The sequence below is a fragment of the Pleuronectes platessa genome, chromosome 23 (genome assembly GCF_947347685.1).
Source record: "Pleuronectes platessa chromosome 23, fPlePla1.1, whole genome shotgun sequence".
Taxonomy (NCBI): domain Eukaryota; kingdom Metazoa; phylum Chordata; class Actinopteri; order Pleuronectiformes; family Pleuronectidae; genus Pleuronectes; species Pleuronectes platessa.
Genome location: NC_070648.1, coordinates 10,964,171 through 10,981,370, shown reverse-complemented (window position 1 = coordinate 10,981,370; position 17,200 = coordinate 10,964,171). Strand labels below are relative to the sequence as shown.

At 44.0% G+C, this 17,200-nt stretch overlaps 1 protein-coding gene across 7 annotated transcripts in view; it reads left to right on the top strand.

Annotated features, from left to right (window-relative positions):
- The window catches only part of nlgn2a (neuroligin 2a), a 100,111-nt gene that overhangs the window by 37,363 nt on the left and 45,548 nt on the right, over nt 1-17,200 (top strand). For 3 of the 7 annotated variants that reach the window (XM_053415638.1, XM_053415637.1, XM_053415640.1), the window contains one exon: nt 11,445-11,594. In XM_053415638.1, coding sequence (XP_053271613.1) covers nt 11,445-11,594 — 150 coding nt within the window. Of the gene's footprint in view, nt 1-947; nt 968-8,393; nt 8,413-11,444; nt 11,595-17,200 lie in introns of all 7 variants that reach the window. The other 4 variants (XM_053415643.1, XM_053415644.1, XM_053415641.1 and 1 more) reach the window with 4 other exon arrangements.

Below are 17,200 nucleotides of genomic sequence, written 5' to 3'. Positions count from 1 at the left end.
TCATAAGATTAAGATGCATTTATTAGTCCCAAACACATGCACAGACATGCACAGGAATTTCCTTTTCATGCAGGTACGGAAATTTAACCTCTGCTTTTGACCCATCTGGTGCAGGACACACAGAGCAGTGAGCGTCCATGTACGGCGCACGGGGAGCAGATGCTGGGGGAGTAAGGTGCCTTGCTCAGGGGCACTAGACAGGGTAGGGAGAATCCTCTTGGATTTTTTGGACAGATCAATCCAGGTTCGTCTTTTTGTTGTTTCTCCGTGGAGTCGAACCAGAGACGAACCAGAGACCTTTTCTGCCCCAAGTTTCTGCCACTAGTCACTAGTTCCTAAAACTCGGTGTCTGCTCGTCTGGCCTAAAGTGCAGCCCCGCTGTTTTCAAACTTAAACGAGGCCGTTTTTAAAAGTCTCTATTTAAAGTGCGCATTACAAAAAGGAACATGGAGGGAGTAACAAACTTAAAAAGCAGACGAGATTGCATTCATTTTACGGCCCTGTCTACACTTCTGGCGATATATGTGTTAAGAATGCCTTGCCAGTAGGTGGCGATAAAGTTGACATTAAAGATCTGTCAAATACTTGAGAAGAATATCTGAGCATGTAAATAATCTAAATCACATATTGATATAAGTTATTAAATCAAAATCAAAAAACCTTTAAATTGTTGGTGTAATGACATGGATAGGCGACTTTATGTAAAGACTTACTCAGAGTGCACATCTCTGTTGGGGTAGGTTGAACAAACCAGCCCCTGGATTCCTGCCTGTGTCAAGGAGGCCTCGCAGCAACCAACCCTCGCACTCAGTCAATCCCAGACCCCAGACACCCCCGTGAAACCAGGGCTCCGATGGTCGCCCCGCTAATGGCCAGATCGTTCTAGCGAGGGCAGAGGGAGAGCGAGGGAGGAGGACTGGGTGTAATGAGAGGTTGCAAGAGGGAAGACAAGGAGGGAGGGAGACGAGTTGGTTGATTCCATTTCATTCAAAGACATACCAGGGATGTACAACCACAAAGTCCAGACATGTCTGTGCGTTTTAGAGATCAAAATAGTCTTTAAGTATTCAAGAGCTACAGTATTCTAAAAGAAATACATGTAGTTTGGGCTTTTCACAGCGGTGGAGCAAGTAGTCGAACATTTAACTCAAGTCAAAGTACAAATACCTACACATAGATGCACTCAAAAGTGAAAGCACCACATGAACTTGTGCGCTTGAGTAAAAGTGACTGCAGAGTGGAGCCTGGTCGCGAATGCAACGCTCTATTACATCATAATGGCTGAGACTCAGTGGTGTTGCTTCACCAGTGCTGCTGCTGTACACTTAAACAGCTATATACCAGTAGGCCTTATTTGTATTTCAAATATGTGTCATGAAGTGGACCATTTTGTTCATAGATTTTTTGGTTGAGTACTTTTCTTAGTATTTTGCATTCCACTTCAGGCAAGACTTTCATATCCACATAGACACACAGACATACACACACACACACACACACACACACACACACACAGACAAAGGTTTTGCATAATCTGTTACCGGTCAAGCATAAAGAAAAGAGAAATAAAAGCAAAGCAACGAAGAGAGGGGGTCAAGTGAAGTCCAAGAGGCTTGAGGCCAATAGAAAGGGATGTGGAAAATGGAAGAGAGGAGGGACGTTATGAGGGGAAAAGAGAGCGAGCCAGCAGTGGGGAAGCAGGGACAATGCCTGTGTCTGTGTCGTCTTTGTCGTCACTGTGGCTTTTTGAAAGACAGTAGGGCTGTGTGTGTCTGTGTGTGTCTGTGTGTGTGTGTGTGTGTGCTTCCCCATCCCCTTGATTTGTGCAATTGATCTGCTCCCTAATAGTGAGCAAAACAAAAAAGTCAGCCTAATCCAACCATTATTTATAACACAGATGGGAGAGAGGAGGAGGGGGGAGGGATGCAATTTACCAGTAGAAGTGCTACCAAAGCCAATGATGGAGAGATGAGATAAAGATAGAGGAGAACAAACAGATACAGGGAGAGCGAGAGAGAGAGAGAGAGAGAGAGATGAAAAGAGAAAGGGAGACGACTGAGTGCAATTGGAAACTGAGTAGAACAAGAAGCACGGATATGCTGGGCTTGTATCTGAGGTAAGAGAGGGGTTACGAATAGACTCTCACAGAAAGAGGCTCGCCAGCGCTAGACTAAGACAGAAGAGGAAAATAGCCAGCGATGAAAAGAGAGAGAAAATGGAGATCAGAAAACAAACAAGTGGGGAAGAGGAGCGAGGCCAGGGTGGTGGCTGGCTGGCTGCCGGAGAGGACGAGGGTGGAGATATTGCGAAATAGATCGAGAGCAACAGGAAGTGGGAGAGGAGGAGGAGGGGGAGGAGGGGGAGGAGGAGGGGGAGAGCACTTGCTGGGGGCGAGCGCGGGAGGCGAAGAGGTGGTGTGAGCGGACGGAGAAAGAAGAAAGTGAGATGGATGGAACGGCCAGGGAAAATTACTACTTGTGTTTCTGGAGATGTTATCCAATCTAATAGGAATCAAGGAGCTTGGAAGCGGCTACTTCTGGTCCCCGGTGGTCGTACTTGTCTTTTTTTTTTATTTCCTTTGCTCTGCTCTTTTTTATCCTTTTTAAAACTCACCCACATTTAAATCTGCTGCTGTTGGATTTAGAATAAAGAGAAAGTAGATGGAGGAGGCGCTGAGCTCTAAATACAAAGGAGTAAAGGTTGCAGATACTCACCACACTGTGATAGGTATCTCTGACTCCAGAGCTGCACGATCCAGATCTGACACGACTCTGTTGTTATTATATAACAGAGCGAGGACCCTATTGTAATTGCTCTGATTATTATTATCGTTGTTGTTGTTGTTGTTGTTAGACGGTTCTGTCTGTCAAAAGGGAGTTTTTTCCTCTCCCCAGTTGCCAATGCAATTACTGAAGCTGAACTCTGTGCTTGTGTGAACGCACACGTTCGAGTGAGACACCGACTTTCTCCGCCCGGCCTCCTCGTATAATGTCCGTAGCAATCCGGGAGAAGTGGATGTCAGAACAATTCACTGCGAGCCACTTGTGGGGGGGGGGGGGTTGATGACGCCTCTAATTCACGACAGACGCAAAAATGAAAAAAGACGAGAAATAACTCCCGGTTAAAAAGCAGTGACACACAAGTAAAGGACACAGATAAACATATCAATAGAGCTTGTGGTGATAAGAGTCGACTACGAAGGAAATCATGGGATCTCCCCAGCGGAGTTAATACATCACTTCCTGTCAACCGCCAGCTCCACCGGGCTCAAGACCTCCGTCGTGCAGAGAGCCCCTGAAAACCGCTTATGGGAAGTGCCTTCAGATAATGTATGTTGTGATTTGGCGCAACACAAATAAAGTTGAATTGAATTAACACCCACAATAATAACAGGCCTGCCTCATCTAATTGCTGAACAATCAATACTTATATATGGCCTTCCACAAGATGGATGCTGTAGCTTCTCCGCTTGCTTCCGGGCTGTAGGGTTTGTTGGTTCGTTCTGTAGAAGCATATTGAGCTGGGAGGTGGATGTTTGTTCACTGTTGCTGGAAGTGAAGTTGGTGTAGACGGAGTGCAAACAGCACGAGATCATCCAGACTCCCTGCTGGTCCCTACACAGCCCAGAGTGTAAAAAGCTCAGACAGAAGGAAGGGGGAAGAAGCAGCACTCTGTGTGTTCTTACTGTGTGTGTGTGTGTGTGTGTGTGTGTGTGTGTGTGTGTGTGTGTGTGTGTGTGTGTGTGTGTGTGTGTGTGTGTGTGTGCTCCAAATTTGGTTTTCAAGCTTTGGATACCGATGTACCAAAATCACAGAAGTGCCATCTTAAAGACTTTCTAAAAGGCAGACTGTGTGAAACGTGCATTTTCTGTGAGCACATTTATCTATTCCCCCTAATATGACTATCCAATAAACCCTAGAGGCAACCACATGCCATATGTCAATACATATAATGAGATAACGTGTCGAAACAGGTGTTTTGTGGTTTTTTTGTAATTGCCTGTTTGTGTTAAAAAAAAGAAGCTCTACAGTGTAATAGATGTTTTACAATGCAATATAATTGTTAATTGTCTTCATGTAATTATGCAGACTTTAATCAGGACTTTAAGAGGCTTGCATTAGGATAGACGCTTGAGAGTCAGCTGCCAAACAGTCACATTTCAATGGAAGAAAATCCCGACATCCCTCAGCACACGTTCCTGTTCGGTTCCTTTGTTTCTATAAGGAGTTCGATGTTCTGAGAGAATATTCCTCTCAATGCAAAACTACCGAGGAGGAAACTACCAGGTTGAGCAACTGAAGGCAAATCAATTGGTATAAGATCTAGTTTAGTTTAGTTTGTTAGTTTGACCGAAAACTGGAAAACAAAATAGGATAAATAAATAGAAGTGACACAAAAACAAGTGAATTATTTCTGTATCAACTTTAGAAATTAGAGCTGCATGAAATTAATGTCAGTGAGTGTAATTAATGAAGAAAACACAGTTATTTATTTTTTTCTTTAAAGTTAGGACTATAGAACATGCTCTTACTTCCCTCCAGCTTCTCACATGTATTATAATGCCAATACACACACACACACACACACACACACACACACACACACACACACACACACACACGTCCCAGATGCAATCAGTATGGCCTTGATCCATTGTGTTCTAATGATTCAGCCTTAGCCCTGCTCGCTGGCCTACAGGCCGGCTCCGCTGCTGTGCATCTCATCACATCCCATTCATCACAGCGCGTCCGTCTTAACCTCCAGTGCTCTATCACATGAACCTGCCATTGACCTCCTATTGACAAACACACACACACACTTGCATTCATCACTTTCGTGTGAGGCCTCCACACAGTTTGTTGGGAGAGGACGGTTTGTCCCTTTTTCTCTGAACGTGGTTCATTTCAGTTGCTTTACCGACTCAAGGTCCATGGTAACGCACAAGTCACAATCTCGGCAGTGTGAGATTCTTGCCGGCCACTGGCTTTTGTATTCATGAAAACAAAAGCCTTTGAATGATGAGTAGATGAAAAATATATTTGATTTTGCCTTAAAGGTCCAGGTTTAGGTAAAAGGGATCAGCAGAAATTGAATATGAAATAATCCTAATTTCACTAATGTGTAATCCTTTAAATTGTTCGAAGTTTTGTTTTCTTTACCCTAGAATGGGGCCTTTGCATTTAAATACTTTATTATGACATCAGGAGGGGGTCCTCTCTACGGAGGCCGCCATGTTTTTTTACAGTAGTTCAGCTGCAACATCAACTTCACCACTAGATGCCACTAAATTCTACACACTGAACCTTTAACTTTATCTTCTATACAGGTATAAATGTATTTTGCACAACCAGAGAAAACATTCCCATGCACAATGGTGTTTTCCTAATGCAGAGGATGAAGCCTTATTGAAGATAAGCACCGTAATATTTTTAGCCTATCATGATTAAAACTGCAGGTCACAGGAATTCAGAAATATATATTTTTCCTCCATTACACTGTTACAATATTTTCACCACTCGGTAACCTTTGTGTTAATTGGACCACTAGTACAAAGTGCCCGTGTGTATTTGCACACAGATGACAGTTCATCATTTGCTGTGAGCAATTTCCTTATTATTACTGCTCAGAGTAAAAGGTCAACATCTATCTACCTCACGCCTGCATGTGCTCGTGCACACACACACACACACACACACTCACACTCACAGGCCCATCCATACTAATGAAAATGAAAATAGAAATGTTGAGCCTATGCGGGAGAAAAATGCTCATTTGTAGGAAGTGAAAAATACATAAATCTGTGCGGGATATTATTCCCCCTTGTGTTGTCGTTTCATTACAACATGATTCGATATCTTTCTTAATTATTTCTCTCTGTAAGGAGAGGGCCCTCCGCTCCCAATTCTAAATGCTCAGTTTATGTGGAGACGATATATCAGGAGGGCCCTGTACTCTCTGCTTTGTTTAGAAGCAATATCATTTTTCTAAATGCCGTGTCCGCCTCACACACACACACACACACAACCACGCACACACATACAGTTGTTGTAGATCCCATGAGAGCCGAGATAGGCAGGATTTGGCTCATGTCAATCCATGGTTCACCCCCAGCTCTGATTTAGTATATAAATAAGAAAACATATTAATGTAGACTTTAAAATCAGATTAATGTCGACCCCCCACTAAAGGTCAGCTGTACGTATGAGGTTTTTTCCACTCTTATTATCAAATTATCAAACATCATCTCCCTAAAAAATCAACACCTGACAGACTCATCCACCAGCCGATGAACGCAGTGGAGATGAAGACCCGCGTCTCGTCGGGAGATCAGGGGGTGGCATCTCGGAGGGCGGGCGGTGGGTGGCGCGCTAAACCGGAACGCTCGACACAAGTTTAGAGCCTAATCGTCTCATTGTCTCCGTTCTGCTTGAAAGGATCAGCAGCCATGCTAAGCTCCTCGGGGTACCAGTCCTCAGCTGCTCTCTGCCATCTTGCTTTGTCTTTGTCTTGCTGTTGTTTGTGTTTGCTGACTAGAGACAGCTTTTTTTTTTTTAACTGGCATCGTTGAGGTATTTGATTCTATGCCCTTTTCAATTTTTGTTTAAGTGAATGGTTGTTTTTATTTTGTGTTTTTAGGGGTTTTGTGTTGTCTTGGCTCCTATTGTAATCCTTGAGTAGTCATTATAGTAGCACAATGGAAAAGTGACTGTGTGGATGACTTTTTCCCACTGTACAAAAATATCTGGTTGCTGCCGTCTTGCTAACTCTGACCAATCACAAGTACATCGCAGCTGTCAGTCATGATATCTCCGCCCCTTTTTACCGCATCAAATAAACAATTAAAACTTACAGGAAGTGTGAGAACTCAAAAAATTAAATACATCAGCGTTATATTATCTTCCTAAAGTGAGAGGGACCATCTTTGAGAAAAAAAAAATTGATGTCCGCTTGAATTTTTTGGCTTGGTCCATGTCCCATCCACTAACATGGAAGAGGCAGGGTTATTACCTATATTACCACCAGGGGGCGATCCGCATGTTTTGGCTTCACTTTAGAGGAACTGTCATTTAGTACATATTTATATACAGCCATTGAATAAGATAGCATGGAAGCTGCCCCATTAGGCACAAATATGATGCAAACCTTTTTAAAACTATCATTATCAAGCATTGTTGCAATTTCCAAATAGTTCATCGTTAAAAAATTATAACAAATGCAAAAGCCACACAACAGAAACATAATAATCGCTCGGACACCGTAGCCAACCCTATTATATGTTATGGTATGTCAAGAGTGTAGGTTCTGTAGAAGGGACCAGAAACTGATACTTAAAGTTGTCACATAAATATGATGGAGGGAAAAGTAAATGAATATAAAAGTAAAGAAGCTGTTAGGTGACATAAAATACAATGTAATAACACAACTTGCAAACTGTTAATGCTTACCCCCAACATAATAATGTTGACGTGTTGTTGTAGCTCTGCCGTCCTGTAGTCGTACGTGTCAACAGTAATGAAAGACGAGTCAGCGCCATGTCATGATGAGTAAGCCCCCTCTCTGTATCAGCTCATGCCTGTGAGGAAGTGTTTACCATCTGTCGATAATCTCAGGATGTGTAGGATTTGTTGAGGCTTTGCTGGATGTATATTCTGGACACTGTCCCAATAACTGCCTCCATGGCACCACACATCCACGGCATGTTGTCATGCAGCTCCTGCTTTGTTTCTGATTCGTGGACGAGTTGTGAGAAGTGTTGTCCCAGTAGAGCTGGTGATCTGATTAACCTGCTGCATGAAACAAATGCATTTCTATGTTTTAATAGATATATAATGGAACATCAATGTTTACTTTTTGTTGTGGTCTGTTAGGAGTTTATCCCATTGGCTAAACACTGGCCCTTCAGTGGGCATCGCATGCTAAAGTTTAGTCGTGACAGACACACAACAGAGCCAGAGGCAGAGAGTGGGAGACAGAGAGCCCGAGAGAAGACAGGAAGAGGGAAAGAGAGAGGGAGCTTGTAGCCCCCGAGGGCCCCGGTCCCGATCTGTCACTGTGCCAGAACGATTCGCCCTGTAACTGATCCGCGGACACAGAGTCTACAGGTCAACTGTGACAGCCTGCTTGGTGTGTGTCTTTGTGTCTTATGTGGGTGTGCGTGGGCGCATCAGCGCATCTGCATCCTGTCTCCCACGATGCCAGTGGCTGTCAGTCTTCATCTATTGACGCAGAACACAGAGATGTGTATGTGTGTGTGTGTGTGTGTGTATGTGTGTGTGTGTGTGTATGTGTGTGTGTGTGTGTGTGTGTGTGTGTAGGACTTGTGTGTGTGGTCATTGGCCGCTAACGAAATGAGATTCAGGTAGGAGACGCGGTGAAGGGCACCGCGGGGTTAGAGATCCACGAGAGCAATATGTTACCATGGCAACAGTCAATGAGACTTTGTCCACGTGAGGGTGGCTCATGCAGGGAGGGCGAGAGAGAGAGAGAGACGGAGAGAGAGAGAGAGAGAGAGAGAGAGAGAGAGAGAGAGAGAGAGAGAGAGAGAGAGAGAGAGAGAGAGAGAGAGAGAGAGAGAGAGAGAGAGAGAGAGAGAGAGAGAGAGAGAACGGGCCAGAAACAAGTTGGAGTGAAGCAGTTGCCATAGCGACTCTCCATTGCAGCTGCCTGCAAATTTCTATCTCTCCCCAAGTGCAGGTTGTGACGGCCTGACCGATGCACCAGTTTTGGCGTCATGGCCGCGTACGTATGACTGCGTTTGTGTGACTGGCCCGGTGGAGCCACTGGTGTTTATATATACACACTGTTTATTTGTAAATACTGTACATGAGCCGGTTTCCAAGGGAGCCAGACGCCCTCCATCTCTCTTCCCCACTATCAGATCCAGCAGCGGTTATTTATGTGGTTGTCCTGCACTGCTGCTCTCTCATATCCCCAGGCCTACACACACACACACACACACACACACATACACACAGACACACACACGCGCAGGAGCCAACAGGGGCTGTCGCTGTGCCACAGTTCTAAGTCCTGTGTGCCATATGCTCCCGTGGGCTCCTGGCAGGCAGAAGTATTGATGCTCCCAGTCAGGAGAGACTGGTTCAAACGAGGGCCCATAGGGGGCCATCCTGCACACACACACAGCTCGGCGGGAGCAGGCATATTCTGGAAACTCCCATGACTGACGTTGACTGGGTGTAATCTGCATGCGTCTATTCAACATCGATGCCAAAATGTATCCACGGAGTTTGGGCTCTCAGAAAACTGTCATTTTATTTGTTGAAATGAAACACAATTCGGTTGGGTTAGAAAAAGGAATGATTGAAATCAAACATCTCAGTATCAAGACATGAATGACCAATAAAGATGATTCTTAAGTCTGAATGTCTATTAGATGGTGTGTAAATAGTCTGTATTTATATAGAGCTTTTATTCTAGAGCAGTCAAAGCTCTTTCAGTACAGTTTTGCCATTCACCCATTCACACATGTGGATTTGGGTCAAGTATCTTGCTCGAAGACACTTTGGCAGAATGCAAGAGACCTGGATCAAACCGCAGACCTTCTGGTCAGTGGACGACCCGCTCTACCTCCTGAGCCAACCCACTTAGAAACCATGACGAAGTGCTGTCTAATGATTGAAGTGACATTTTGGTGTGAATCTTTTCCATTACCTGTCCCTTTTCTCACCGCGAGGCAGGCTCCACTGACAATTTGTGTCGTGCAAAAAATATGATCGCGTCCACGAAAACTGCATTGTCTGTCTGGAGATTCCCCCCCGGGGGAGTTAGGACGGAGAAACTGCTTGTTAAAGTCGTCCCTGCAGCTCAGGAGAAGCTGCGATTTGCATTCAGGAGAGATTTGAGTTCTAAAGTGCAAAATAAAACGAGGAAATTACAGACATTCGTAGCAGACATGAGGAATTAAGAGCCAGTGCCCTTTCATTATCATTATGTGCCGATTTTGCACAGAGTGCTCTTCAGACATCAGCATAACTCCGACTGGTTTTAATATGCGTCCATCCTGGGGCTTTTTTCTTCACCTTTAAATTGTGCCTCTGGAGCCCTGTTACTTTCTGTCTTGTGTTGTCCCAGAATGCCTTTCTGCATGTGGTTAAAACTTCTTCTTCTTTGCAGCAGGCGTGCACCTCAACCCTCTGAGGAGGAACGCTCCCTCCTAACTGGCCGCGAGAGACTGTTGTTTGCAGGATCCTGTTTAAATCGTTCTTAACTAAAAATCCTAATGGCTGGAACATTCATTCTGTTTGTATTGAATGACAAAACCTCCGTCTTCCAAATCGTGATGATGTCATTACGTGTCAAAGGAGAAGTGGATGTCAAAAACTAAAAGTTTTACATACTTTAAATAAACGTGTTGAGTTTGAACAAAATACTTTGTTCACGTTTCAATACTTGGAAATGTTTGGATATTTCTGTAACTTATTATCGTTTCTTGACTTACATCTGAATCAGAATCAGTTTTATTGGCCAAGTAAATTTTCACCAACAAGGAATTTGACATGGTAAAAAGTGGCTCTCAGTGTGCTTACACAGAATACATATCATAACACAAAACAATACAAACAGTGCGATGGTCTAAGGAAAGAAAGAAAAGAAGTGCAGGGATAAATATTAAACGGTATGATTATTACAGTTATACGGTAAGGGTGGAATAAATAAATATAATTAAATATAATTGCGGAAGTGGTTATTATAAAGATCCAGGGTTATTGCACCGTGACACAGTGGGTTGGCTGTTCAGTAGTGAGACGGCGAGGGGGAAGAAACTGTTTTTGTGTCTGGTGGTTTTGCTGAACAGAGATCTGTAGCGCCTACTAGAGGATAGGAGTTTGAATAGGTTGTGTGTACTTAACCTTATAGCTGAGGTTGAACAGAATTTACTGATATGAAGCTTTTGAAGATGCCCCAAGAAGAATCGCGGTAAGCAAGAACAACACACGGTGGATCAAAGGGTCGACACCAACATTTGACACCGTCACAATAAACGGCTGTTGTGCAAATTACCTGCTCCACACGTTCTCCGTTTTAACCAATCATGAAGACTCTCAGAGGCCGTGAGACACAAGTTGGCTCTAATACGCGACACCACTACCCTGTGGTTTTCTTCAAGGCGTTATTGCTTTAATCAGGAAACGTTTGATTCGATTCTTGCAGGGGTGTCTCCTATTATTGCCTGTTGCTGGAATCATTGCCTGAAATCTAAATTACCTCAAAGTCATTTTTCAGAGATGACTCCCAGCTGCAAAGAACAGTGCAGTTACTGTGTTTTCATCATGCGAGGAAATTTGCTGTTTTCACAGTATATTAGGAGCTAACACAATGTGTGATCACAAAGGATATGAGAGGCATAAATACAGTTATTGACTTGTCCACCCCTCCTGTCTGCTCTCTAATCTTTCTCTCTCTGTGTGTGTGTGTGTGTGTAGATATCCGTGACCGCAGGAAGAAGCCTGTCATGCTGTTCATTCATGGAGGCTCCTACATGGAAGGCACCGGAAACATGTTTGATGCCAGCGTCCTCGCCGCGTATGGCAACGTGATAGTGGTGACCATGAACTACCGGCTCGGCGTACTGGGTAAGTGGACTGGGCGCTTTCTCGTCCCACTACAATGTCGATTTCTCTCGGAAGACTCTTGTATTTTCCGGATCGATCGAGTCAGTGATGGACGACATCGATAGAATTCGTCGATCTAATGGAAACCAGTGCACGCGTTGATCCTGAGGACAGACTTTCCCCACAAACACATTGCACCCACTCCACAGGAAATCTTGGAATTTTCTTTAACTGATTCAGACCTAAGCTGCCCTCTGAATGGAAAAAAAGAAATCCTGACACCCAGCCTGCTGAAAACCTGAGGCTTTTCTGGAAAACTCTCTTAAAAGTTGAGTTCCCAGTGTCTGAAACAGAAGGCAACAGACAGACGGATGAAATACAAATCATTTGAGTGCTTAAAGTGCAGTTTTTTTATTGCACTTCATTGTCTTTGCTGGCGATGGCTTGAAACATGCTGCATCAGGGCTCAATGGGTTAAAGGGCCATACACACATAAATTGTTTAAAGCACAGTGTAGATTCATAAAATGAATGTGTCAGAAAAAAAGCCACATTCATTATGTTTTATTCAAACAATAACTCAATTATTCGTAGCACACGTTTATGGTGTGGATATTTATGAGTCTCGAGTCCTTTCACATCTTGTCAAGTAACTGCAGGACTATTAAAGTTTAATTAGAAGAAGGTTATTTAGTCGTGAGTGGCCTGCACATGATTTGTATTTCATCTTTTATCAGTCATATGGGTGCAGCTGGTAGACACACACACGACTTCGAACAGATTGATGATGTCGCCTCACCTTTAACCTCTTCTTCCACGTGACCACCGCTTTGTTATTGATTTTTCATCTGAGTGAAAGTCAAGGGGATCAAGCATGCAAATCACATGCTGATCTGGGAATTTAACGACACGCCCCATTGCCTGCATTGTCGACCTCGAGGCGTCTGTTATGCAGCATCCTTCATTCTACAAAGAGAAAGATTAGTAACGTTAGCCTACAGTTAGCTAGTCGCTACCTCAAACTCAACAAAATGCCTAAAGCTAATCGGTTGAAGGTATTTCATGGGATTCAAGCACCAACACATTTTCGAAAAGCACGACTAACCCTTTAAATTGTTCAATTTAAATGAATTTTTTAAGATTCTGACGCCATTAAAGCACCGGTGCCGTTTTGGAGAAAGTCCAAACGATACCCAAACCTCGTTACGATGCATGTTGAGTCACAGTGACGGTGAAGGATTTGGAAAGTACCTTGAGGTGTCTCTACTGGCCAATGCCCGCTGAGCCTTCTCTGTGATCTGCTGTAGCCAAGTACCAAGTTCCAAGAGGAAAAAAAACGAGTATCATCTGTCACCTCAGCTCTCCAGCACCAGCCTGTCGACCTTTCCCTGGAAATACACTCTACTTCTCCCCTGTTACTCGCCACTCTCTGTCTCACTCCATTGAGACCAAGTCATTTAGCGTGGAGAGGGGGAACATGCCTCTATGGAGGCAGGTGCTAACCAAAGGAAACTAAGTGCATTAGATATTTCATTAGCCAAAGAGAGAGCGGGCGTTTTGGAAGTTGTTTCAAAATCGGCTCCTTCACTTTGATCTGTTTCGTTTCTTCCCTTTTTAAGATGTCATTTTGTTGTTCTTGCAGAGCTCCTACACAGCCTTTCCAATGGGGACAGATTTTCATTTGCATATAATTACTTTAAGGGTTTGCTTTTCAATGCATCTTTATTGAGTTCATCAGCACTTCTTGCTTCAAGTGCATAAAGAAATGCAATCTAAAATGTGAGATCCATGAAGCTGCCAGGAAACCAACGTGTGACAGGGGTGTGTTTCCTCGCTTTTAGATGTCTGTGCTCTTACTCAGCTGATTATTGAGATCATTTCCCCAAGGAGCTTATGTTTTCAGCCCTGTGTGTGTGTTTCTTGGTTGGTTTGTGTGTTTGTGAACAGGATTATACAAAAATGAGTGTACGTATATCAGCCAAAGTTGGTGGAAGGATGTCCAAGAGAAAAAAACATTAAATTTCTGTGTAGGTCCCAGACTTGTTTTCAGTTTTGAACGTGAGATTGGAGATTTTACTACTTTTTAAAAGGTATAAAACTCCGGCACACAAGCACAGGCAAACGTTTGCGTCTGGAGAAGCCTGGTCCAGAAATGTCTGTGCTTCCCTTCTGTCAGTGACCCTTAAGCAGGCTAAGGAAAGATATCTATTGGATGGCTAAATGTCCCTGGTACAGCCTGAATTCTGTAATAATTGAATTGGATTTAGTTGATGGAAATTTAAATGAACACATTCTCAATGGGACAGTGTTTCACAGAATATAAAGCCGGGCAGAGCAGCCGAGTATAATGAGTGAACCTTGTGCAGCTTCTTTCTTCCTTTATGCCTTTAAATTTGAATTTGAATCTTGGAAAAAACACACAAGCTCATCTGACTCTCCACCTCACGTCCCTCTAGAGAGCGTCCGCTGCCCTACTCTTACTTCACCCCGCTCCACTACACTTCCCTTTTCCCTTTCCCTCCCAGTGCTTTGACTTTTCTACCACCTATTTAGATCTCTCCCCCCCCATGGCAGTTTAGCCATCAGTCCATCCATCTTAAACCCTTTCACACCTTAAAACATTTAGTGCATTACAACACCGGCCAGGACAGCAGGTGTGTCTTTGTCTGCTGTGGCAATAATGGCTCATGTCTCGGGTTCAAAGATTTACAGTCAAACTGAAATTATGGAGTAAAAGCATTGTCGGGATTAAATTGAGTCGCTTTAGATTTCGTGTTTAACATGTGAGTTATGTAATTAAATTCTGTCTCTCTGCTAATCCCTCTCCTTGCGTCACTCACGGACCTCAAACGGGAGCATTAACTAGAAAAACAAAAGGAAATCACGCACAAGCAGAGAGGAATAGAAGAAATAGAGGTTAAGGGAAGAGAAATCCACACACTCTATCTTTTTTTTTTTTTTGAGAGATGTGATCTTTTCTCTCTCTCTCTCCGCTCCCACCGACATGCTTATTCAACACAAAACCACCGTGGAGTCATTGACATAGCAGGACACGCCTGCTCCTATCCTTATACTAAAATGGAAATGTACCTGTCTGCACTCCAGACAGCGAGTCTCTCCAGACGTGGCAGACGTGGCGGCGGACGGAGCGGCAGGCGGTCTCTGCGGGGAATTCTGCCGAGTTAAATACGTAATGAAAGGCTTCACCCGGCCACTGAGCACTTGACCTTGCCTCGGATGCCTTAGCGACAGACGTGCTTACAGTACATGCATCACCTCCACCCTCTGATGGGTTTTTTATATCCCTCTGCCGCCCAGGAGCGAGGGAGCAAGGGGGATGAAAGTGAGACAGTGAATTCATTCAGACGTTAACTGTGGTGATGAGAGCAGAGAGGTGGAAGAGCGCAGAACAGAGCTCGGAGCGCTGTTTGGGGCTGTATGTGGACATACTGTATGCACTGTGTGTGTGTGTGTGTGCGGAGATACACACTCATGAAATTGGGTGAGAGATTTTGAGAGATGAGAGCAGTGACGGTGGGAGAGAGATGAGGGAGAGGGCAGGGAGCAGTGGGAGGAGAGAGAGGGGCTGCGTTCGCCCGTGATGCTAAAAATAACACCTGCAGAGCTGTTTTTGAGTGTGCACCAGAGCAGACATTCATCTAGAGCACAATTCTGTGAACATGGCACACATTAGGCCGACCCATCTATTCATTGCAATGACCGCAACACACACACACACACACACACACACACACACACACACACAGAGGATTGAATGTCTTGCGGTTGGGATGAATTCTCCTTAAAAATGCTCTGCCTCACACAGTCGTACTGAGTGTGTGTCGGGTGATATCGACTCTGTGACTTTGAGATAGAGGACAAGCTGTTCCACTATTTTCTGAGAGGGGATTAGCACCTCTCTCTCTCTCTTTGTCCCCCCCCCACACACACACACACTCACATTCCCATGGGCAGGTGAGATGCAAGCGGACGCCCTCCCGCACTGACACACACACATTAACACACTCGCAGACTTGTATTCAGACAGCTCTAACAGATTCCTTCAAGCCGCTCCCCAGACTTTCTTCCAATTCTGTTTGTCTGTAGGTTTGATCTCTCACCCTACGTTCCTCCTGCTTTTGCATATTGATTTATTACCTCCATAAGGATGGCGTACATTTAATGCTCTAACACTCATTGCTAACCCCAGATGTAGAACTTCGAAATAAAAAGTTACACAAATATAAACCTGTAACACATGTATTGATGGATTAGACTTGTGTTCTCTGGGTTGGAACTTTGCTGCCGCTCAGTGAAGCTCCTGTGTGACAGAGAGTTTCAAGTTATGATAAAAATGTTGACACATATTTGACTGACAATTAAAATCTCACCTCAAGTTCTTGCTATAAAATAGACAGGCCGGAGAAGAGCGGAAAATCTAAAGCACAAGAAGGGTTTGTTTTAATGGGAGTAGTATTACAAAAGTATTTTAATACTCATGTGGTACTTTTTGCCCCGTTGTTCACACTGCAAGCCTGACTGCTCAATTCTGATCTTTTTCTAGATCAGATGCTTTTATGTAGTTGTTTCTACATTATCTTTTAAAATGTAGCCAGTATCAGACTCCACTGTGAACTGGTCATGAGCCTGATGGGACCCCTGTGCTCAGAAAAAAACCCAGACAACCCCTCAACTTACATTACATTCGTAGGTCATGAACTATAATCCCACTTAATTTGATTATGGAAAATCATGAAAAGCAAACCGAATCATGCGTTCAAATATAAAAGTAGATGAATTCACTTTTTTATTTTCCTGTTTTCCTTTTATTTGAGGGCATAAAAGAGTGATGGGACGAATTACGCTGATGTATGCTTCACATGTCGAACATTCAGCTTTGTAAGTGAGGAACCAGGGGCTGATAATAGCCAGGGATGGATCATCATTACCCAAGGGATGACAGCCACTTGAATCATCGTGTGGCTCTGTTCGGCTGGGTCCACTCAGTTTCTCACAGGAATGGCGGAGTTGTTGTTTTGTTTTTTTTTGGGGGGGGGGGGGCGTTACATGAAAGTTTACGTTCAGACTGATATTCATAAAGGCAGGCTGTTGAGCGAGTGCAGATGAATGCGCCGCAAAGAAAGAAAAAAGCTAAGCGACATGATGTTCGTGTCTCAGGACCGAAACTAACTTTGCCTTCGCGCTCTCTGTGGAAGCAGCAAATACACAACAACATACGGCATCAGTGTACTACTGTATTTATTGGGGATATCATTTTCCACTGCACTGTAGTGTAGAATGAATGATCCATAGCTCTGTGTTCTGTGTCTTGGCCTTCCCGGTTCTTCCACCTCAGCGTTCCCGAGTGAGTTTCTCAATAATCCTGTGAGAGCAGTTGTGAAGTGGATGCTGTCACCTGTTTGGTTTGTGTAGCAGAGAAAGGAGCGACAGACGAGGCTTGTATCAGCTCAGTAAATTGAGCGGTTTTTCAAACCTTTCCATCAGAAATTGTACATCCCAGTCTTCTGAGGCTGCCGTCAGTCAGTTTCTGTGCCTCCGCTGCAATGTTATCCAAAAATATTACTCCCATCTTATAAGAATAGAAAGACCCAACATCTTGGGCCATTT